This window comes from Pan troglodytes, chromosome 13 (genome assembly GCF_028858775.2).
Source record: "Pan troglodytes isolate AG18354 chromosome 13, NHGRI_mPanTro3-v2.0_pri, whole genome shotgun sequence".
Taxonomy (NCBI): Eukaryota; Metazoa; Chordata; class Mammalia; order Primates; family Hominidae; genus Pan; species Pan troglodytes.
Genome location: NC_072411.2, coordinates 81,183,951 through 81,209,498, shown reverse-complemented (window position 1 = coordinate 81,209,498; position 25,548 = coordinate 81,183,951). Strand labels below are relative to the sequence as shown.

The window sequence follows — 25,548 nt, the reverse complement described above, 5'->3', positions numbered from 1 at the left end:
TTGGGAGAAAGGGATTCAAGGGATAGGAACAAAGTGGTAATTTTAGGTTTTAGTTCTAGTTTTAGTGCTTATTATGTTTTTGGTACTGTGCTAAGCTTGCTATATAAATTTATCTCATTTAATTTTGGCCTCACAACCTTACAGAGGTCAACGAGGCTCAAGGATTTTAAATAACTTAAAATTGGAACTTAGTATAGTCTAAGTAAGCCCCAGGCCTTGACTTTATCCATTTTAAAATGTGTATTTACCAGTGGCATGTATCTGCTGAGGTGGTCTCTAAATTTTCTACCCATTGCCTCATTCTTCTTAAATGTTTGGCTTAAACTTTTCATCATGAGAATCCCCCCATCCCACCTTTTTTTTTTTTTTTTTTTTTAAATCAGGAACTCACTTTGTCACTCAGCCTGGAGTGAAGTTTCATGGCTTACTGAAGCCTCCAGCTCCTGGGCTCAGGCAATCCTCCTGCCTCAGCCACCTGAGTAGTTGGGACTGGAGGCGAGCGCCACCACACCTGGCTACTTTTTTTATTTTGTAGAGACTGTATTGCTCCAGCTGGTCTCAAACTCCTGAGCTCAGGTGATCCTTCTGCTTCAGCCTCCCAAATCGCTGAGATTACAGGCTAGAATCACTCTTTGGGTTAGAAAGGACATAGCCTCCGCAGGATCAGTTTAAGGGAGCACAAATTGGTGTCCTAAAATAACTTTTTCTTTGAAAAAAAAGTGCTTCCAGCACTTTTATATTTCAAACCTTGAGAATTAACTCTTCTCTGTGAAAGTTGTTAAAATAACTATTAGGAAGAAATCCATTAATTATGACCTTGTGTTCTTCCTTTCATCCTGTCATTTCAACTGTGTCACAGATGAGCTGTTTGGGACTTGCTGTTTGAACTGGACTTTGATCAGTGGCAGTTTTGAAGAACAATCAATGGATGATTTAATCCCCTCTTGCGATTTCTTTTCTGATAGGTATTTTAACAACTTTTGGATTTATTAATAGTTAACATTTTCAGAAGTTGCAGTGGCCTTTTTACTTCTAGTCAAACAGTTTCTACATATGAAGTCATTCATTGCTTTCATCTCCGAAGGTACTGGGACCAGCTGTTTGGGACCCCACAGTGCCTATAACTGGTATTCTCTAAAATGAGGGGTGTGGTTTCTCTTCTTTCTCACAGCTTTCATATTCAATGATTTTGAAATAATAATCTTCCACAAGGCAATATATGAATAAAGCTCAATTTTATCTTAAATTTTCCAGCCCCTCTGGTAAAAGTTTTGATATCATTGAATTTATTTTACTTACCTTAGTCACAATCCAGTTGTTGCAGAGGATGCTAGATTTATGATGTGTGCATGTTTACCTCCAAAGGTTTTCCATTTTTCCCTGAATAGTAATAATAGTAATTATTATTATAATTATTCAGTGCTGCAATTTATGGTCTAGAACAGAGGTTGGGCCCTTGAATTTATAAAGTTTTATTGGAGTTCAGCCATTCCCATTCATTTATATATTGTGTGTGGCTGCTTTCATACTATCCTGACAGAACCGAGTGGTAGCAATAGAGACATTATGGCCTGCAAAGCTTAGAATAACTTATTATCTGGACCTTTCGGAAAGAATGTATTGACCCCAGGTTCAGAGCATATGAAGTAGTGTAGTAGAACTTTAGAGTCAGACAGAGGTGGTTTCTATTCAGCTCAATGACTTTTTAACTCTGTTATCTTAGACAAGTGACTTTGTTTCTCTGAAGCTCAAATTACTCTCCTGTAAAATTAAGAGAATGAGATCTACTTAGTAATGAGGATTCATTTATTTAACAAATATTTATAGCATGTGTTCTATTATATATGTGAGACATTTGTCATAAACACTGGAAATATAGGGGTGACAGGATAGATAAGGTACCTGCCATTGGGAAGGTTTTATTATCTTTATTATTTTATATTCTACTTGAAGAGTTAGACAATAAGCAGTTAAGCAAACATAACAGCCCATGGTGATAAATGCTATGAAGAAAAATACAGCAGTGAAAGAGACTGAGTCAGATGATGCCACTTTAGGTAGGGTAGACAGGGAAGGCCTCTCTGAAGAGGGAATATTTGAATAGAATCTTAAATAAACTGAGGGAGCACTCCTAGGTATAAGGCAAAGGACATTCCAGATAGAGGAAATAGCACGGACAAAGACCTGAAGTGGAACAGACTTTTCATATTGCAGGAGCAGCGAGCTGTTGTGGAGGAGTGAGCTAGGAGGGGAAGGTGTAAGATGAGATCTGAGAGGCCAACAGGGGCCTGAGCTTGAAGGGCCTTGTAGGTCTTGGTAAGAGATTTGAATTTCATTCAGAGTGCAAGAGAAAGTCAAGCAAGGAGCCTTGTAATGATGATATTTCAGAAAGCTGGATAGTTTGGCGTTGTTAACAATGCAGGCGGTAGAACTTGTTGGATTTAAGATGCATTTTAAAGTTAGACTCTATAGGACTTGATAAAATATATGTGAAATATTTATTAATTCAATAAATGTTCATTTCAGTTCATTAGGTAGTATAAGTAACCATATCAAGTAAATGTGAAATTGTATTCGTCAAAGATTAGCTTTTTGTCCTCTTCTTCAAGTTAATAATCATGTAAAATCTTGGTCTCATTGTATAATGACTGATAAAAAACTTATTTTAGTGAGAAAATCGATTTTACGTCTTTTGAAGAAGTTCTCCAAGATGATTGTGTTAGAAAAAATTTTTCATACTGTAGAAAAATTAAATTTAATAATTTCCCAACTAAAAATTAACTCTTACAGTTTAAGCTAAACATATTCCTAGTACAGATTCAATAAAACAAAAAGTAATTCACATGTACAATTTATGCTGCATTTTTTATTTGAAGTATTTTCTGAATCACCTTGTCTTTCAAGTTCTTCTTTATTGTCATGTATGTTTTGAAGTCTAGAGAATTTCTTCTTTATTATTTTAATTCTTCTCCAAAAGTCTCTTATGTAGCATAATCTTGACTGTCTGGTAATTTATAAATTTAGTAAATTATTCATTTTACATGTGTAATTTGTAATTATTTTTCTGTATTTTATAGAATGTTGTTCCAGCTGAGGTGTCCCTTGTTTGTGTGGTAAAGCCAGATGAATTCTGGGATAAGAAAGTAACGCATTTTTGTTTTTGGAAGGAGAAGGATAGACTTGGCTTTGAGGTAAATGTAATCTCTTTTTTTAAAGTCCGTTATATCTTTAAAAATAGTATTTTACTGAAATTATTTTTGACGGTTCAGCATTGGTTACTAAGCAGTGCTTAAGGAATGCTTAATTAGTGCCTAAGTAATAATTAGTATATGGTCAGCATTTGGATACTTGCTGAATGAAGTATGATATTTTGTTAAAGATCATGAAAGCTTTCTTGTTTTCCATTTTCAATTGTATCATTCTTTGTTAACTTCTTTGAATAAGTAGAACCTTTGTATTTAAATTTTTTATTGCATTATGGAGAGGAAATTTAACAAATACTAGGAAATCCTGGACATTTTGGAGTTGAAATTATAGTCTATTTTTTGTGACATGTCATAATTATTTTTTAGTATCTGGCCAGTTTTAATACATGAACACAGTTATCCATTCTTTCCTACTGACTTTTTATTTCTCTCTTTCACTTTCCTTGTGTGATAGTGCATCTTATTGTAGGTTAGAAAACACTACGATGGAATGTAAATCTAAGCAGTTTGTCATATTCTTTCTTCCACACCTGTTAATTCTCAACTTCCCAGTAGGAGAGTTGATAAATAACAGACTTTACATTGTCTAAATAAAGTGTGGAAACTTTGAAGAATACAAAGACTAACTCCAACCTAGTATAATATAGGCCCTTGGAATGCTTACAGTCAGATAATAAAGATTCATTTTGGAACTTGCCATGCTATACACTCATTTTTATTTTTACCGAGGTCAATATCAGTGTATTTTTGGTATGGAGAAAAGGTTGTTAATGTATATTGGATAGAAAGATTTGAGAAAACTTAGTTTATTCTTAAAGGAGATGGCTTGAAATTTCTTAAAAATACATGGTTTTATTCTTTACTTAAAAAAATTAAGCTATAATTTACATGCAGTGAAATTAATTCATTTTAGTGTGTAGTTCTGAGAGTTCTGACAAAACATATAAAACCACAATCAAGAAATCAGGAAGTGTCTCCTCACCCCCAGAATTCCCCTATATGCTCCTATAGTTAACTTCTCCATTTCTAGCCCCTGACTGGTGGTAGGAAAACTGTTTCTGTACTCACAAGCCCCTTCTCAGGTTTAGTAATTTGGTATATTGATTCATAGAATTCAGGGAATCACTTTACTAACATTTACTGGCTTTATATAAAGAATACAGATGAACAACCCAGATGAAGTGATACACAAAGTGCAAGGTCTAGAATGATCCAGAGCGCAGGAGCTTCTAACCCTAGGGAGTTGGGGTGCACCACCCTCATGGCCTATGTACATGTTTATCAACCCAGAAACTCTCCAAATCATTGGCCATTAGTGATTAACTAACTCAGTCTCCAGCCTCTCTCCCTTCCCTGGAGGGAGAGGAGTGGCCATGAAAGTTTCAACTCTCTAATTATGCCTTGGTCTTTTTGGTGACAAGCCTTCATCTTGAATCTGTTTAGAGGCCCACAGCCACCACTCATCTTACTAACATCCAAAAAAACACTTATCACTCCAGAAATGCCAAGGATCTTGTAACTCTTGTGTTGATAACTGGGGACTGAGACCAAATACTGTAATAAAGGATGCTCCTGTCACCTAGGAATTACAAGGGTTTCAGGAGTTCTGTGCCAGGAACCGGGGACAAAGAGCAAATGCATATTTCTTATATCACAGTATCACAGATGGTATCAGTTTAAATCTTTTACCTATTTTTAAAAAAAAATAAATAAGGTCTTTTTTGTTACTGGATTTTGAGAGTTTTTTATGTATTTTGTATAGAAGTCATTTATGAGACACATAATTTACAAATATTACCTCCTAGTCTATTGTTTGCCTTGTCATTCTCTTAACAGTTTTCAAGAAATTTTTTTAACTATGATGAAGTCCTCTTTTTCAGTTTTTTTTTTTTTTTGCCTTCTGATTTCACAGGTGGAGAAACAGTTTTCTTTTATGAATCAGACTTTTGTTGTCATAATCTGAGAAATCTTTGCCTTACTCAAGGTCACAAAGATTGTCCTTGATATTTTCTTCTAAAAGTTGTATAGTTTTTAGTCATCAAATTTAGATCTGTGATCTATTTTGAGTTAATGTTTGTGAGCTATGGTCAAGAATATGTATTTTATGACTTCAGGTTTTTTTTCTTTTGAGATGGAGTTTCGCTTTTGTTACCCAGGCTGGAGTGCAGTGGTGCAACCTTGGCTCACTGCAACCTCCGCCTCCCAGGTTCAAGAGATTCTCCTGCCTCAGCCTCCCACGTAGCTGAGATTACAGGCATGCACCACCACACCCAGCTAATTTTGCATTTTTAGTAGAGACGGGGTTTCTCTACGTTAGTCATGCTGGTCTCAAACCTCAGGTGATCTGCCCACCTCAGCCTCCCAAAGTGCTGGGATTACAGGCATGAGGCACCGCACCCGGCTGACTTCAGTCACTTTAAGTTTAAGGTTTGGTTTGTGACACACTATGTGTTCTATCTTGGTGATTCCCAGAATAAGTATTCTGTTGTTGGATGGAGTATTCTGTAACTGTCAAGAGGATTCTTAATGTTTTTCAGGTCTTCTCTATCCATGGTAATGTTGTGTCTGCCTGTTTTTTTAATAATTGAAAGAGGAATATTGCAACCTCCAACTGTTATATGTGGAACTATTTCTATTTTATTTCTGCCAGTTTTTGTTTCATGTGTTTTGAAGCTCTATTGTTTATTGCATAAAGATTTAGGATAGCTATGTCTTCTTGGTGAGTAGGGCCCAATTTATCATTTTTGAATGTTTTTATTCCTGATGCTATATCTGGCTCTGAAATGTACATTGTCTGATATTAATATAACTACTCCAGCATTCTGTTGATTAGTGTTAGTGTGTTGTATCTTTTCCATTCTTTTACTTTTAACTTCTTTATATTTAAAATGAATTTTTTGTAGACACCATATAGTTGGATCTTGCTTTCATATCCAGTTTAACAATCTCTGTCTTTTCATGGGTAAGACTATTTATATTTAATGCAATTATCGATATAGTTTATAAAATCTACCATCTTGCTAGATTTTATGGGGCTTTTTGTTCTTTTTTGCCTTTGGACTAAGTATTTTTTATAATTACACCTCACTCCGTTATTGGCTTGTAATTTATGTCTCTTAATTATTTTAATGGTTACCTTACTGTTTACTGTATACATCTTTAATAATCAGAGTTTAACCTTCAATTATACCACTTCACATGAAATAGAAGGACCTTAAAACAGTATATCTCCAATACTTCCATCCCATTATTGTTATGCATTTCACTTTTACTGTGCTATAAACAAACACTACATTGCTGCATTTTTTTGCTACAGATAATCTGTTTTCTTTTACAGCAATTAAAAATTTTAAATTAATTTCATATTTACTTTCATTTATGCCATTTCTGGCATTCTTTGTTTCTTTTTGGAGATTCATCTTTTTGTCTGGTGTTACATTCCTTCTGCCTAAAGTACTTCTTTTAATGTATCTTGCAGTGCAGGTGTGTTGGCATTGATTGAATTGTCTCATTTTTTGTTTGCCTAAAGAAAATCTGTATGTCTATTTTAGTTTTGAAAATTATTTTCAAGTTTTTTTTTTTTTTGTCTTTCAGCACTTTAATCATGCCGTTGACCTGTGAACAATGCGGGGGTTAGGGCCAGCAACCTCCTGTGCAGTTGAAAATTTGTGTCTAACTTACTTTTGACTTTCTAAGAACTTAAATGCTAATAGCCTACTATTGACCAAAAGCCTTACTAATAACATAAGCAGTCAATTAACACAAATTTTGTATATGTATTATACATTGTATTCTTACAATAAAATAAGCTAGAGAAAAAATGTTAAGAAAATAATAAGGAAGAGAAAATATATTTACTGTTTATTAAGTAGAAGTGGATCATCATAAAGGTCTCCATTCTCATTGTCTTGAGGCTGAGGAGGAAGAGGAAGTGGAGGGGTTGGTCTTACTGTCTCAGGGGTAGCAGAGGCAGAAGAAAACTCCCTTATAAGTGGACCTGTGCAATTCAGTCCTGAGTTGTTCAAGGGTCAACTGTATTTAGAAGTGCTTTCTCACCGGGTGCGGTGGCTCTTGAAATCCCAGCACTTTGGGAGGCCAAGGCAGTGGATCACCTGAGGGTCAGGAGTTTGAGACTGGTCTGACCAATATGGTGAAACCCCGTGTCTACTAAAAATACATAAATTAGCCGGGCGTGGTGGCATGTGCCTGTAGTCCCAGCTACTCGGGAGGCTGAGACAGGAGAATTGCTTGAACCCAGGAGGCCCAGGTTGCAGTGAGCCGAGATCATGCCACTGCACTCCAGCCTGGGCAACAGAGTGAGACCCTGCCTCAAAAAAGAAAAAAAAGTAAAAATTAAATAAAATTAAAAGTGCTGTCTCATTGCCTTTGCCTTCTCATTGTAATGGTCACTGACAAGAAGGCCGCTGTTATTTATATCTTTGGTCCTCTGTGTATGTTATTTGCCTTTTTTTCCCCTTCAGCCACTTTCAAGATTTTTCATTTTGATTTTGGTTTTTAGCAGTTTTATTTTGCTGTATCTCTGTGTGTTCTATTTGGTATTTATTCCACTTAGTGTTCTCTGTACTTCTTAGATACCTGGTTTGATGTCTGTCATCAATTTTGGAAAATGCTTATACATTCTCTTTTCAAATATTTTATCTGCTCTTTTTCTGTTTCCTCTGGAACTCCATTTGGATGTATGATAAAATATTTGAAATTTTCTCACCATTTTCTTTGGTCTCCTGTTTTATTTTTGTCCCTGTGTCTTTCTCTTAGTGTTTCAGTTTAGGTATTTTCTCTTGATCCATTTTCAAGTTCACTCTTTGTTTCCTTGGTTGTGTTAAGTTTGTTGATGAGACCATTGAAAATTACCATGCTTTTGATTTGTAGCATTTCTATTTGACTTTTCTTTAGAGTTTCTATCTCTTTGCTGAAATTCCTCGTCTGTCCTTGCATGTTATTTTTCATTCTCTATAGCATCAGTATCTTGAATTTCCTATCTGATAGTCCTTATATCTGCATCTGTCTTACTCCACTTATGTTGTTTGCTTTGTTTCTTGACAGTGGGTCATTTTCCTTCCTTTTTTGTGTGTGCCTTGTTATTTTTTATTGAATGTTAGACATCTTGTTTAGGACAGTAAAGACTGAGGTGTAGGTAGTATTTGTGCCTGCACATGGGCTCATCTTGCCCTTTTCCTAGGCTTTTGATAGCATAAGAGAAGGGTTGAGTTCTAACCAGGAATTGAGTTGGCTTTGGATTTTGTTGTTGCTATTATTTTCCTCAGTGCACCACAGGCTTCTCATTTCTCTAGAGTTACTTTGTGTTGAAGATGGGGGCTGGTTTGCCAGAGAATTTTGCTTTTTCATTATTTGTTCTACCCTCTGCTCTAGGTCTTTCCTTTGTACCTGCGCCTCAGAGAAAGTCTTTCTGTATACAGTTGACCCTCAGCAATAGGCTGCTGTTACTTGTTATTCAGTATTTGTTAGAGAGGCATTCTCTGTTGTTCTTATTCAGCCTCAATCTTAGGCAGGCTCTGTGTCCCTCAGCCTAGTGGGTAATGTTGCCCCTCCCCCAGTTTTGGGAACCTATGATAGTTCGGGTTTATAATATATTCCTGGGTCTACTCCCTCCCCTGTGATAGTCTTTTCTTTTCCCTTCCTCCACCTGTGGTGGGACTTCAGTTGTCCTCTAAGGTCAGCAGGATTTTCAGTCCTTTCCGCAGCACTCTAAGATTTTTTTTTTCATAGGAGAGATAGCATTGAAGATTTTGGGCTGTGCTTCATGCCTTTCCATTAGTGGCTGCTCTTCCCCTCACCCAGGCTTGTGCTCCAAGAGAGGCTTTTTCAAATCTCTTATTCCTCTTATTTCCAGTCTTTCTCATGACTCCTGCAGAGATCTTTCCTCTAGAGATTCAGCCTCCAAGTGAGTATGAATTCTTGTGTCTATACTTCCCATGGGTTCTGTACTTTCACACTAGCCCACATTTGGCCTTAGTGATTCATTAAAAATTTTAACCTAAATTCCTGCCTGGCTGGCATCAGGTCTGGCATTTTTCCCAGGTAAGCAAGTACTCCAGTTCCATCTTCTTGAAGATGCAGATCTTTCCTTAGATTCCAGGTTAATTGGTTTCCTTGTGAATTTAGCTCTCCAGTGGCTTCAGAAAAGTTGTGGTTTTTCAGATTAACTTGCATTTTTTTTGGTCATTGTTATGTAAGAGTTGGAGCCATGCTCTTTCCAACTTTCTACATCCTAAGTAGGAGCCAGAATTTTTTCCCACTTTTCTCTTCAACTTTTGTCATTGGTAGACTTGACTATTACGTAGACTTTGTGGAAGGATGTGTGCCAGTAATGTAAGGGAAGATGACCAAGGCTGCTGGATCACATTAGGAAGGGTGTTGCCCTGGTAGTTGATTGGAAAACTGTGCCCCAACAAAAAGAGACAAAAGCATAGTGAGGGAAGAAAGTAAAAGCTGAAGCCAGGAGGTCTGAATGTTGCTTCAAGAGTCAGGAGCATGGTGAGTGAAGACTTCAGCCAGCTAGTAAGGTCTGCAGTTCATGGCCTGGGGCATGCAGGGAATGTTGCTCTGAGACAATGCAAAGTGAACCAGGGGCAAATAGCCGAAACTAAAGCTGTGAACACCCGGTACCACGGAAGATCCCTTTTATGAGGCACCTGTCACATCCTGCTTAAACTAAATAGGCATCTGCTCAGAGATGCTCTGGTATTTGGGTCTTATGTTATAGAAATTAATAGTGATTAAATACCCTGCATCTTGGAGGATAAAATAGAAGACAGAATTTCTGTCTACCTTGATGTGGTGTCATAGATTGTTGTTTTAAAACAGAAGCATTAAAACTTCTTATATCAATATGTTTTCTTAGACATTGAAGAGATTCAGCTAGGATATTTTCTCAAGAAAGCGCTAGGCACTTATTAAAAGCCCAATTTCCTAATGAGTTGAGAGTAATTTCAAATGCTGGTTAATACGCTGCCAGGCAAACCCGGCTTTAAGGGGGCAGTTCAACACTATCCATTAAATGAGACTTAGAGCTCTATATAATTAAATCCAACATAGATGCTCGTTTAATTGCAAATTATTTTTCTTGGTATTATTTTGGATAATTTAGGCTGTTGTAATTAAGCCTGTGTTTGTAAATATTTAAAAAAATATTTTAAAAACTTTGTTAAGAGTAGTGGTGATCCTGTAAGCATAAATGTATTTTTTACCTTAAAATTAAATTATCTGCAACAAAGATTTATTACCAGCTGTCCACAGTGCTCATCAAGTATACACCCAGTGGTCATTTTGGTGACACCTTGTTTCCACATGATTTCTTGTTTTCTTGCCCATGATACTTTCTAAATTTTTTCTTCTAGGTAACCTCCTTACTATTCACTCCTCCAATGTTTTTCATCAGCAATTGAATATTCATCTCTCATTGCTAACCTTAATATTTCTCTGTATATCCTTCCTATCTCTGACATAGATACCTACCTGTTCATTTTCCTTTTTAGCAACTCAGATATTATATTCAAGTACTTCGTATCCTTCAGCAGCATTGTACCTGGTGACTATGATAGGTTTTGCTGGTTTGATGATAGTGTCTATATTCTGTCTAATGACAAGATAAAATTGAGGTCATACTAGCATTAATCTTGTCCTCAAATGGAGAGATTAATTATCAAAGGGATCTCCACTCTCCTTTTTTGTCACTCATTAAAGTGTTGTTTATTTAATGTTAACCAGCACCCATTCTAAATTGCTTTATTCTCTTACCTGTTAATACTGGATCTAATCATGTTCTTTTTTGAGACTATACATAATTGTAGGATCCAGGACCAAAGACTTCCATGATGCTCTTCTTTCAAGAACACCCCTGGCTCCATTTATTCTGATTCTTTCCAGTTTTTATAGAAACCTATTTTCCTTGAGTGAGAAAAATATTCTTCAACAAACAGGTACAAGCAGACATACACATCAAAATAGTATGTGTATGAACATATATACACACATGAATCTTTACTAAGTGCAGAAATACATACAAAGGCAGATTTTCATTCTGGATCTTCCACGCACATTCTTAGCAATAGTGAAATAATAATAAACCATCTCAGTGCCTACAAAATGAACGTTTCAGTGGTAGGTTTTTGGGGAATGTTTTACTAGGAAAGGATAAGTATTATAGTTACAGAAGGAATAATGAGAGTAAAGGAGAAACAAGTTTTTAATCTTTCTGCAAGTTAAAATTTGAGATTAAAGAAAACCTGCACAAATGTTTTATTAAAGACCATATGGTAAATACCTTTCTCTTCAAACTTGTTGAACTATGATATGTGCTAGTTAATACAATATTGTGGTTTAGTCATTTAATTTGTCTTGTCTTAACTTCTCTAGCATGTATAAAATGAAGGGGAAAAGTAATATTTATGTAGGGCTTTATTATTTTTAAAACTTTATGTTTTGTATTGCCTTTGAAAGGACTTAGCAAAAGTTTGAAATGCTTGTGCAGGGTAGTGATCTTTTTTTTTCCTTCTTTTATATATATATATATATATATTTTTTATTCTTGTTCCCTTTATGCTGATTATTAGATTTCAGATTTCTTTGGTAATGTGAGGATAGATTTGAGATTTAGATTTCTGCTTAGTAAAATGATAGCTACTTTGAACGCAACTAGTAATGTTTTTCTTCATAAATTTAATGGTACGCATAAATATTAGAATGTTCATGGAGATGGCTATTTGAAAATAGTTGATGAAAGTCAGAATTTCATCCACTCCACATTCTTAAATTGATAAAGCATATGTTAAAGTGTCGTTTTCCTAAAGGTGAAATCATGACTCTAATGCAAATATAAAATGAGCATAAGTCAAATACATTATTCAATTCATTGATAAATGAGGTTACTAGTAATTTGTAAGCTGTGGTTCAAAGAGCATTTGAGGAATTCCAGGTTTTTATAGGAAAAGATTGCCAACCAAATTAGATACAAAACTAATTATTGTTCTATAGATCCATAAGTTATAAACTTTGAGGTTGTCTCTTATTCCGCTGGACGGAAATATATCAATCTCGTTAGACAACAATTATTTGCCTTTATTCTTTTTTTTTTTCTTTTTTTTTTTTGAGACGGAGTCTTGCTCTGTTGCCCAGGCTGTAGTGCAGTGGCGCAATCTTGGCTCACTGCAACCTCCGCCTCCCAGGTTCAAGCGATTCTCCTGCCTCAGCCTCCTGAGTAGCTGAGATTACAGGCATGCACCACCACGCCCAGCTAATTTTTTTTTTTTTTTTTTTTACTAGAGACGAGGTTTCACCATGTTGGCCAGGCTGATCTCGAACTCCTACCTTGTGATCCACCTGCCTCGGCCTCCCAAAGTGCTAGGATTACAGACGTGAGCCACCATGCCCAGCCTATTTGCCTTTGTTCTAAACAGAATCTACAAGTTAACTTCTACTCCTACAGAGCTTAATACCTACTGATCAGTCTATAGAGAGTCAATCAAAGATACAAACCCACCACTGCATGAAAGAACACTCAGTAATAATGTCTGCCTGTTTCTGAGATTTAGGTAGTTTTTCTTATAGATGAATTTTATTTTTTAATAGGAGGATATTTTGTAAAACTTGATTTTGGATATCAGTGACATACTGCATTGATCACTGCAAGATAATATAAGCTGTTTCTTGAAGTTTGATATTTTAGTATCAAAGTATCAGTCTCTCTTTAAACTTTGTATTCCAAGCCAAGAGCAACATTATTTAGCATTTTCCTACATCATTTTTTAAATTGTTCCAGAGGATTTATATCCTTAATGAAGGAATCATATTTTAATACTATCTTTTAAAAAATGTGTTTTTTTTTTTTTACTTAAAATATATTAATTGGAAAACTTTCAGATATTAGTTGACTAGTTTGGGAGATTTGTCAGTTGCTCAGATTTATCACTCAGCTGGAAATCATAATCAGTTTGGTGACTTTCTCTATTAAACAATTTCAAGTAAACCACTGGTGAATAACAAACCATAAGAGTCACTGATAATTGATACATGACAACTTAAGGAGAATAAGGATGATAATCCTATAAATTTGCCTCAAGACAATTATTACTAAATGTGTAAATTGTACTCGTTTCATAAAATTGTTATGTAGCATATCAAGATGTCTTTAGTACTCTAAAAATAATGGTAAAAAACATAGTATGCAGTGTGATGAAATCAAATTTGGTTCTTCATTTTTGGAGAATAAAAGACTTTACACATTCAAAGAGTTATCTACCAGTCCAGGACTGCAAACTTTTTCTCATATATAGTTGCTTAAAAAGAAATATGAAAATTACAAAAACAAGCCAGCTAGGTTTTTTAAAAGTATAAAAGTTAAAATTTCAAATATCAGGTCATGAAAATAGCTTTTCTGCTCTATTTTTGATGGCATAATACCTTTTTTTTTTTTTTTTGAGACGGAGTCTCACTCTGTTGCCAGGCTGGAATGCAGTGGTGTGATCTCGGCTCCCTGCAACCTCCACCTCCCGGGTTCAAGCGATTCTCCTGCCTCAGCCTCCTGAGTAGCTGGGACTGCAGGCATGTGCCACCACACCCAGCACATTTTTGCGTTTTTAGTAGAGACAGGGTTTCACCATGTTGGCCAGGATGGTCTGGATCTCTTGACCTCGTGATCCGCTCGCCTTGGCCTCCCAACATAATACCATTTTGAATGTGATGTATGTGTAATCTTAAAATTCAACATGAAAGGTAACTTTATAAATGATTTATGATGAATCATTGTATTTTACATAACTGTTTCTAAATTAACTGAAGATCCTTAATGTCATTTGTTAGGTGGGAAAAATACAAATTGGTCTTACATTTTTATCTTGGTATAATATGTTATTTAAGGCCAGGAGCAATGGCCCACACCTGTAATCCCAGCACTTTGGGAGGCTGAGATGGCAGGATTACTTGAGCCCAGGAGTTTGGAACCAGCCTGGGCAACATAATGAGAACCCTCCTCTACAAAAAATTAAAAAAAAAAAAAAAAAAAAGCTAGGTATGGTGGTGCACACCTGTATTCCTAGTTACTAGGAAGGCTGAGAAGGGAGGATCACTTGAGCTGAAGAGTCAAGGTGCAGTGGCCCTTCAGCCTGGGTGCCAGAGAGAGACCCTGTCTCTAAAAAAAAATAATTGTTTAAGGTGTGTTATTATGAAGTTTGCTTTAATTTAGTATTTTGTAATACTAATAAGTAAATCCTTTTTAAAAAAAATTAAAATGCGCTTATTATATATACTACTTCATTATGTTCTGCAAAAAAAAAGTAGAATGATATGGAGAGTGTATGAGATTTTCATAACTGGGAAATAGTGATTTAGAGAGTCACAATAGGCTAGTCTAAAGAAATGCTGGATACTTTTAGAAAATTTACTCTTTTAAATATTTTCTGAGAAATGAAAATGTTGAGTTTGTGGTTCCATCTTCTTCACAGGCAATGGATTGTTTGATTTTTAAAGAAGGTTTGTCTTTAGGTTAGAATATGATGTTTCTATCAATTGGTCACTTAATTAGAACAGGTGACAATGTCAATAAATATTTAAAAGAAGGTTTTGCAGAAAATAAAGAACCATATAATTTTTAAATTAATATAATCTAATATAATTATATATATTTGTGCCATTTTGTACTTTTAAATATTTGTGCTCTAATTCACGGTGTTATTTCTTACTCATTAATCACTTCACTGAAGATTTTCAAAGCTTTTTTTGTAGCTTTGGAAAATATTTCTTTAGAATTTTCAGCAATTGTGTCATTGTTTCTTCGTTTTCATATTTAGAATCATAGGATGAAAATGAATTATACGTAATACATGTGATCTCAATATGATTTTGAGGGGGAATCTTTTCTAATTTTGTTCTTACTTTTAGTTGATAATTGCTCTCTGAGGATGGACTTTAAAAAAATTTGATTATGGGCTGGGCACAGTGGCTCATGCCTGTAATCCCAGCACTTGGGGAGGCTGAGGCAGGTGGATGACCTGAAGCCAGGAGTTCAAGACCAGCCTGGCCAAAATGGTGAAACCTCATCTTTACTAAAAAAATAGAAAAACTAGTTGGGCGTGATGGTGGGCACCTGTAATCCCAGCTGCTCGGGAGGCTGAGGCAGGAAAATTGCTTGAACCTGGGAGTTGGAGGTTGCAGTGAACTGAGATCGTGCTATTGCACTCCAGTCTGGGTGACAAGAGCAAAACTCTCAAAAAAATTTTTTTTTCATTATGTTTCTTTCTTTGTTTTTTTCTTCTTTGCCAGGTCATAGATCATTTCCAATAAGATAAAACTGATCCTTTGATTTGCATTGCTTTATATTTAAACTTTCATATAGGTTTGCTATCTATGGAAATTAGTGGTCTCTTCAAGGGCTGTAACGGAAAGGAATATAGGAAGCCCTACCAGTATTTTGTAATTTAAAAAGCTGTAATGAAACAATTTATAGAAAATCACCTAGTCTGGGATTCCCAATCTTGTTTTGTTGCATTACCCTGAAATGTGTCAGTTTTCTCTGTTTTCTTCGAGTTTTTGCTTTTCAAACATCTAGAAATCTCTACACAGTTTTCCTTTTTCAGCATTCCAGTTCTACTTCAGGCCTAAATCCCGCCCTGCAAATGGTTTCTTACTTTTGCTTGCGCATTTGAATTTGGTCTTCACGAGCAAATTCACAGCAGTGAAATCACACCCTTCTGTGATGTTTGCCATCATTGGAGTGGAGTTGAATTGTCTGTTTATTCAAACTTGGTTTGTCCTCTGGGAAGCAGTTGTCTGTTATTTATATGTTGTATCCTGGTAAGTGGTGTAATTTTCCAAAAGCAGGTGGACAGTTTTTCACCTTTGTAAACAGAGTGTATTTTTGCAGTGCACTGGAAGGAGGGATTCTCTTTCCTCTTACACATGCTGATCCTGACCCACTTTATAAAGGTGATTGTTAGGCGAAAAACGTATGCATAGAATAAGATGTTTCCTACTATTGCACACTCTTAAATGTCTTTTCCCTTCATTCTTTTTCTAAAAGAATGTTTCTAGTAAAATGGAAACATTTATTGCTCTTTAGCCAGCCTACTCTGCCCTTTCTCCTCACCTTCACCCTCTTAAACAAAAATGAGATTATTGCAGTGGAAACTGAGATGTTTCATCACAGTAGGTAGTTCTGTAAGTTGTCAATTGGAAATTATTGTGATTGTGAGTCTGCCAATTGTTCAAACTGTTGCTTTCCCCCCACATACGTTATTTAACTTTGAGATACCTTTGGTGTTGATACAATTCTGTATGTCTACATGGCAGGGCTACTGTTTTAACTTTTAATAGCCACCAGTGAATTTTATAAGAATATGGATTGTATAAAATGTTTTATAATAATGGAGAAAATGAGTTTTCTGTAGCTCTCCATAATTGTGTCCTTCCCTTATTTAAAACTATTTTGCATAGGTAAAAACATAATAGCAGTAATCTTGGTCAATTTTTTTAAAAAAATTATTTTGATTAAAGGATAATATGCTCTTAAATATGTGTTATGTCATAAAAGAAGGTGAATCTGTACTGTTTACATTTAAGTTAATTTTAGGAAAAAGAGCTTTTAAGAGAATTATTCACATGGAAATAAACTTCTGTTATATGTAACTGCTAACTGGAAAATTTCCGTGTGGCTCATTAAACTTGAAACATGTTTATCAATGATTTTGGTGCATTTAGGAACTATAAAAGTAGAAAGGAATACATATGGTAAGGCTAACCAGTTGTGGATAGAAAAGTGACAAGAGCTCTTCATTGGACAAGATAGGTAATATAAGAGAGAGAATGGCCCAAATTAAATGTATCAGATAACAACTCATTAGAATTATGTCCTTTTAGAGCTTAAAGAAACATCATAGATAATTTAATGAAGGTGGCTTCTTCAAAAGATTGGGGAATAAGCTTGGAGTGGTGAATTCCTTTAGATTGTCTTCTACAAATTTAGTGAATTTGTGGCAGAACTAGGGCACAAACCTGGAATGAATGGCTGCTAGTTTTGTATGTTTTCAGTTGTAAAATAATGGTGTTTTTTCCCTAGTAAAAGAGTTTGGAAATCATTTGGGGTATTCTAGTAAAGCCTTTGGCCCTCTATGCTGTTATGACAAAAGCAGCAATGACATTTAGGGTATTTTCAACAAAGGCCTTAGAACAAAGCAGAAAACTTTATTCTACATCTTGTGCATTACACAACTGTCTCTGGAATATTGCAGAGAAATATTGCAAAGAAACAAATGAAAAGATAATTTCTTTGCCAGAAGCATATCTTATTCATCCTCATATTCCCAACACTAAAACACACGTCTTCTAATAAATAAATTTAGCTCCACTAAATAATGATTGTTAAGTGAATCAATAACACATTATTAAAAATTAACTTTAATATAAGGGACATCTGTCTGTAAGTGTTTGGATTTATTTCTGGGTTCTGTGCTGGTATGGTATAAAAATAGTCACATAGACCAATGGAACAGAATAGAGAACCCAGAAATAACTCATCCTGTGATTTATCATCTTACGATTTTAAATATGAAATAAATCATCCTATGATTCTAAATATGAAAACAAAGAAACAATGACACTGTTACTATGGCCTTATAGTATAGTTTGAAATCAGGTAGTGTGATGCCTCCAGATTTGTTCTTTTTGCTTAGTCTTGGTTTGGCTATACGGGCTCTTTTTTGGTTCCATATGAATTTTAGAATTGTGTTTTCTAATTCTGTGAAGAATGATGGTATTTTGGTGGGGATTGTGTTGAATTTGTAGATTGCTTTTGGCAGTATGGGCATTTTCACAATATTGATTCTACTCATCCATGAGCATGGGATTTGTTTCCATTTGTTTGTGTCATCTGTGATTTCTTTCAGCAGTGTTTTGTAGTTTGTCTTGTAGAGGTCTTTTGCCTCCTTGGTTTGGTATATCCCTAAGTATTTTATTTTTTTGCAGCTATTGTAAAAGGGGTAGCAAACAAAAACATAAAGTGGGGAAAGGACACCCTTTTCAACAAATGGTGCTGGGATAATTGGCTAGCCACATGTAGGAGAATGAAACTGGATCATCATCTCTCACCTTGTACAAAAATCAACTCAAGATGGATTAAGGACTTAAATCTAAGACCTGAAACTATAAAAATTATAAAAGATAACATTGGAAAAACCCTTTTAGACATTGGCTTAGGCAAAGATTTCATGACCAAGAATCCAAAAGCAAATGCAATAAAAACAAAGATAAATAGCTGGGACCTAATGAAATTAAAGAGCTTTTGTACGGCAAAACAAACAGTCAGCAGAGTAAACAGACAACCTACAGAGGGGGAGAAAATCTTCACAATCTATACATATGATAAAGGACAATACCCAGAATCTACAATGAACTCAAATCAGCAAGAAAAAAAGCAAACAATCCCATCAAAAAGTAGGCTAAGGACATGAATAGACAATTCTCAAAAGAAGATATACAAATGGCCAACAAACATATGAAAAAATGCTCAACATCACTAATGATTAGGGAAATGCAAATCAATACCACAATGTGATACCACCTTACTCCTGCAAGAATGGCCATAATCAAAAAACAGATGTTGGCGTGAATGCCGTGATCAGGGAACACTTCTGTACTGCTGGTGGGAATGTAAACTAGTACAGCCACTATGGAAAACAGTGTGGAGATACCTCAAAGAACTAAAAGTAGAACTACCATTTGATCCAGCAGTCCCACTACTGGGTATCTACCCAGAAGAAAAGAAGTCATTATATGAAAAAGATACTTACACATGCGTGTTTATAGCAGCACAATTCACAATTGCAAAATCATAGAGCCAACCCAAGTCCCCATCAATCAATGAGTGGATAAAGAAACTGTGATATATATATGTGATATATATATGTGTATATATACACACACATATACATATATACACATATATATACGTGTATACGTATATACACGTATATATATATACACGTATGATGGAATACTACTCAGCCATAAAAAGGAATGAATTAATGGCATTCACAGAGACCTACATGAAATTGGAGACTATTATTCTAAGTGAAGTAACTCAGGAATGGAAAACCAAACATCGTGTGTTCTCACTGATATGTGGGAGCTAAGCTATGAGGACACAAAAGCATAAGAATGATAAAATAGACTTTGGAGACTTGGGGGAAAGGGTGAGAGGGAAGCAAGGGATAAAAGACTACAAATATGCTGCAGTGTATACTGCTCGGGTGATGGGTGCACCAAAATCTCACAAATCACCACTAAAGAAATTACTCATGTAACTAAACACTGACTGTACCCCAGTAACCTATGGAAAATTAAAAATAAATAAGGGACATGATATTGGGATTTCTCAAAAGAGAGATTTTTGTCAGTATTTAAATAGAATATTACGTTAAATAAGATGCAATTGAAGAGCAAAAAGACCATCCTTACGTTTTGTTTTTTTTTTTTGAGACAGAATCTCACTCTGTTGCCTAGACTTGAGTGCAGTGGCACGATCATAGCTCACTGCAGTCTCGAAATCCTGGGCTCAAGCAGTCCTCTTACCTTGGCTGCCCAAATCGTTGGGATTACAAACATGAGCCACCATGCCTGGCCTGCATTTTCAGGAGAGAGTGCTCTGGGATTTTATCTTTTCAGATGTGAATTCATGCTCAATTTAGCAAGTAATTTATTTACTCATAGAATAAATGTATATTGCTTGGTTTCATTCTTAGTATATATAGTTATATATCTTATTAATATATTGCTTGACATTTTTGGAGAAAGGAAAAGTTCTTTTCTGGGATCTGATTGTGTTTAATTTCCCTAGTGTGAAAGCCTTTCTGTGGATCCCAAAAAAAGAGTTGTGGGCCAGATGCGATGGCTCACACCTGTAATCCTAGCACTTTAGGAGGCCAGGGCAGGTGGATCACTTGAGGTCAGGAATGTGAGACCAGCCTGGCCAACATGGTAAAACCTCGTCTCTACTAAAAAACAAAACAAAAAATGAGCCGAGCATGGTGGCACGCCCCTGTAGTCCAGCTACTTGGGAGGCTGAGACAGGAGAATCCTTTGAACCTGGGAGGCAGAGACTACAGTGAGCTAGAAATCAGTAATACGGATTGCTGATATGATTGATTATTGATTTCTAGCTTAATTTTGTGGTTATATTATATATTCCTTTGAAATTTGCTGAGGCTTTCTTATGCACTAATATACAGTCAAGTTTTAAAATATTTCATACTTGCTTGAAAAGAACATGTAATTCTCTTATTATTGGTTGTGAGATTCTGTATATGTCTATTAAATGCAGCTTTTTAATCTTAACTTCTCTCTCGTATACATTTTTTTTAAGAGACCAAATTGTTTGTCCTATAGAGTTTCCAGTAGTCTGCATATTTCTGAAAGTATCCCTGTGGTATAATTTACATGTGTTTTTATAAATTGATAGTTGGATTTAGACAGTGATTAGTTTTAGAGTTGATTTCATTTTTCTAAGGCTCTTCACAGGTGGTGATGTGTTCCTTGATCATGAGATTTGTAATAGTTGTCTTTTTTGTGACGTTAGCAGCCATTAATGTTCAGTGTCTAGATCTCTTACTTCATTAAAAATTATAAAATGATAATCTAGTTCTATTATTCCTTCTTCATTTACTAGCTGGAATCATTTTATAATGAGAAACTTATTATTTGTCTATCCAGTAATACAGTTTGTATATGAAAAGTGAAATAAATGCTTGTTTCTCTTTATTGCTGTTCTGTCTCCCTCTCTCCCTCCCTCCCTCTCTCTCTTCCTTCCTTCCTTCCCTTTCTTCCTTCCTTTCTTCTTTCCCTTCCCTTCCTTTCCTTCCGTTCTTTTCTTCGTGGGGTTCTCTGACCCCCAGGCTGGAGTGCAGTGGTGCAATAATAGCTCCCTGCAGCCTAACTCCTGGAAACAAGTGGTCCTTCTGCTTCAGCTTCCCAAGTAGCTGGGACTAGAAGTACACACCTTTTTTTTTTTTTTTTTGGTAGAGATTGGGTTTTCTTACATTGCCCAGGCTGGTCTTAAACTCCTGGTTTCAAGCAATCCTCTTGCCTCGGTCTCCCAAAGTGCCGAGATTATAGGCATGAGCCACCGTGCCCAGTCTCGTTTTCATTATAATAAGTGTGTTCTGTAGCTTAGTCCAATGGTGATTATTTCTTTTGTGTCAGTATGCACTCATTGATTTAAGCGTATTTAATGTTTCGATTCATGGCATTTATTATTCTTATTGATGTGTAACTTGTCACATCTTTGGTCAGTGGAAGCCTTTTCATGTCCTTTCGTTACAACCATAGTAGTCTTTGATAGCTTTTTTGGTGTCTGGGTAAGATGTTCCAAGCTCACTCATCATGGTGTGATTCCTTTTATTTTCTTTTAAAATTATTATTTTTTTGACTAATGCTATTTTAACAAAACCTGATTCTTTTTTATGAGAAATGGTACTCAGAGATCACAGTCTGGATGCTAGGAACATACATTTCTACAAAATTGGTCATTATTTCTAAACCTTCCATTGGACACAACTAGAAAATACACATACATATAAGTGTGTGTGAGAGAGCGAGAGTGTGTGTGTGTGTTCATTTAAAATGAAATATATTGTGGAGTTTAAACTGATACTTCCAATTTAAAACGAGCACCGTAAGGATGCTTTTTCTCTCCCACATCTTCCTTCCTCCCTTGCCAAAAATCCCATTTTCTTAAGGTTGTTGGGGATGGCAGAATTATAATATCCCATCTCACTCATTGGCTTTGTTCCTCATCAAGTGATTGCAGAATGGCAATACTAAAACTATCACTAACAGCATGATTACTGAAAACATAAAGAATCTAATGATTCACTTCATTGGTTGTAGGTATTGTTTTCTTATGTCAGTTTTGATAAGTTACACTTTTTAATAGGAATATGTCTATTCTTCTGAGTTTATAGGTATTGGCACAAAATTGTCTTGTGTCCTTAATGTCTTTTAAACCATTGCTGTCAACGAAATGGTATTCTCCTTTATGTTGTTACCATTATTTACTTGTACTTTGTTTTTCTTGCTTCCTCCTATCAGAAGTTTGTTGATTTCATTAGTCTTTTCAAGAAATAAGTTTCGGCTTTTTTGATCCCCTGTAATATCTTAATTTATATTTACTTCTGATTTTTCACCTCCTTTCTTCTATTTTCTTTGGACTTATTCTGTCTTTTTCCTCTCCTGACTTCTTAGATGGGTCACTTAGCTCATTATTCACTAGGCTTTGTTTCCTCATATAAATATTTAAGACTTAATTTCCATTTAATGTGTTGTTATCAATAGCAATTTGTTGTACACTCAAATTTGATAGAGTTCATAGTTCTATGAATTTTTCATGCAATGTTTTTGGTGTCTTCCTGAGGATGAAATTTTCCCTCTTCCGGCAAAGCAGTCTTGGTAATTTCTCCTTATTTATTGTTGATATTATAACTTCATATACAGTATGGATGTACCTTGTTTTACATTTTGTGTCTGTTTCTAAATTTTTCATTTGTCTCCTTCTGAGTTCTTCCACAAGTCCTCCTTAAGTTGTTTTTTAAATTTTTTTAAAGTCAGTTTTATGAGGTATAATTTATGTGAAGTAAAATTCATACTTTAGCATATAGTTTTATGAGATTCGACAAGCACATATAGTCACATAATTTTTGCCATAATCAAGATACAGAAGAGTTCCAAAAATTTCGCACATGCTCTCTGTGGTAGCCCCTTTCACCTTTCTCTCTGTGGTGCTTGCCTTCTCTTCAACTTCAAACTAGTTACAGGTTTCCCTGTAACCTCAGCTTTCTTAGGAGTTCCAGAAAAAGTTATAATTTTGCAGATTGTCTGGCTTTTGTTATTGTGAGAGTGGCAATGATGCTCTTTCCAGCCAGACACATTATTTTTCTTATCAAGTCATTTTTAATAAATTCACATTTCCATATGTCATTTAGTATTAACACTACCATTTGAATATCTTTCTTCCATAGATGTATTTTGTTTTTTATGCATGTGTATCTTCACTGAAGTTTTATTTAGTTCTGCAGTGGTCTCTTAGGTACTTATTTAATTTGTATTTGAAATCTTTTTAAGTTTAGAGTTAAAAGATTAGCATTTTAATATGTACATTTCAAGTTTATAAATACTCTGATCTTCTAATTTTTACTAAAAATTAAATATTGGCATACGTTATTGTGGGTTATACTCTACAACCGGAGGACTTGTTTTGTTTATATGTAATCAAAGGAACATTAGAAAAACTTTAAAATGGATAACTTTTTGATTGCCAGATTTACTCTTCATAGGGCTTATCATTTTAGTGTCCTTAGCTAATTTTAAGATGATGTGAAAATTTTTTATTACTTCATTGTATTAAGGAATTGATTATTGATTTTTATTACAAAGAAACAAGATAAAATATTTTTGAAAATATTTCATCTGAACTGCTGGTACCTGTTGTTTTTTAAAATGTGGTATTAGAAAAAGTTTTTGATGAATTTTTTTATCAGGTATCTATAACTTATTGAATTGGTTTTAAATATTGTATTAAGTAAATGATAATGTGTCATCATGTTGGAAACAATATTGCATATTTTAACCTAATTTTACCTCCTGGTTACTTTCATGGATTTTAATAGTGGGTTACTAAATGTTTCTTTTCTTTTAACCTTTTTATAGGTTATTTTAGTGTCCGCCAACAAATTGACTCGTTATATAGAACCATGCCAATTAACAGAAGATTTTGGTGGGAGTCTCACCTATGATCACATGGACTGGTTAAATAAGAGGCTGGTTGGTATATTACAATGAGATAAAATGTTATTGCATAGAAATAAGATATATTTTGATAACTTTATCATTTTAGTCTATTAAAATATAGATTATTTTTCTTTTTACAAAAATGGAGAAATATGTGCATACCACATTATAGCATAATAGACAAATACTGTGAAGTCAGACTTACTTGATTAGAATCCTGATTCTAGTTGCTAGGCCTTCAACAATGCGTTTAATCTTGCCTTGGCCTGATTCCCACATCTGTAATATGGTGATAGTAATAGTACCTACCTTTGTGTGATTATGGGTAAAATGAAATGAATATACATATAAAGCATTTAGAACAGCACCAGACATGATATAGTGGCACTGTATAAGTTTTAGCTATTACTGTTCTGTCATTAGTAGCATCAGTAAAGGTTGTAAAATTTTTAATTAGAATAACAGTAGCATAATTTTTTTTTTCTTTTTTTTTCTTTTTTTTGAGACAGTCTTGCTCTGTTGCCCAGGCTGGAGTGCTGTGGCGCAATCTCAGCTCACTGCAACCTCCGCCTCCGGGATTCAAGCAATTCTCCTGCCTCAGCCTCGTGACTAGCTGGGATTACAGGCACGCGCCACCACGCCCAGCTAATTTTTGTATTTTTAGCAGAGACGGGGTTTCACCATGTTGGTCAGGCTGATCTCAAACTCTTGACCTCGTGATCCACCTGCCTCGGCCTTCCAAAGTGCTGGGATTACAGGCGTGAGCCACTGCTCCCAGCCAACAGAAGCATAATTTCTTGAGGTGATCTAGTTGCTATACCATTTTCAGAGGATATTTAAACATTAATTTGAATTATCAACTTGAAGAGCAGTTTGACAGATTAAGCATTTTCATTTGTGAAAATGTATCGTCTTTGGCATTCTAGACTTCTGAAATCTGCAACTCTGTGTAATTTGATTTTTTTTTTATTGAACTACTGAAAACAAACGTCAGATTAACTCATTTTAGATTAATAATTTTATTGGAGAATGGTGAACTTTTGGTTATCTCTGAATGGATAACTAATTCTGTTTCCACCCAGTTTATTTATTTAGAGACAGGGTCTCGCCCCAGGCTGAAATGCAGTGGCATGATCACCACACACTGCAACCTTTAACTTCTGGGCTCAAGCAGTCCTTCCACCTCAGCCTCTCAAGTCGTTGGGACTGCAAGTGCATGCCACCATGCCTGACGAAGGTTTTATTTTTTGTAGAGATGGAGTCTCCATGTTGCCCAGGCCAGCCATGAACTCCTGGGCTCAAGCAACCCCTCTGCCTCGGCCTCCCAAAATGCTGGGATTACAGGCATGAGCTACTGCACCCAGCCTATTTCCACCATATTTAAAAAGTGGTGTTAGTCAAGTGATTGTCTACTTCATTACTTACGTTTAAACAGACTTGCCCAAATTCCTTTTCAGAAATATTTGAAGAAATCATTAAAATTATAACTAATTTTAAATGCTACATGCATGTATATAACAACTATTATGTGAAA

At 35.3% G+C, this 25,548-nt stretch overlaps 1 protein-coding gene across 5 annotated transcripts in view; it reads left to right on the top strand.

The window, feature by feature from the left end:
- Positions 1-25,548, top strand: part of SESTD1 (SEC14 and spectrin domain containing 1) — a 162,656-nt gene that overhangs the window by 89,853 nt on the left and 47,255 nt on the right. For all 5 annotated transcript variants that reach the window (XR_010149676.1, XM_016949355.4, NM_001243105.2 and 2 more), the window contains 2 exons: positions 3,078-3,191; positions 23,934-24,047. Coding sequence is in view for 4 of the 5 variants with exons in the window: in XM_016949355.4 (XP_016804844.1) it covers positions 3,078-3,191; positions 23,934-24,047 (228 nt within the window). In the remaining variant the exon portion in view is untranslated. The remainder of the gene's footprint in view (positions 1-3,077; positions 3,192-23,933; positions 24,048-25,548) is intronic.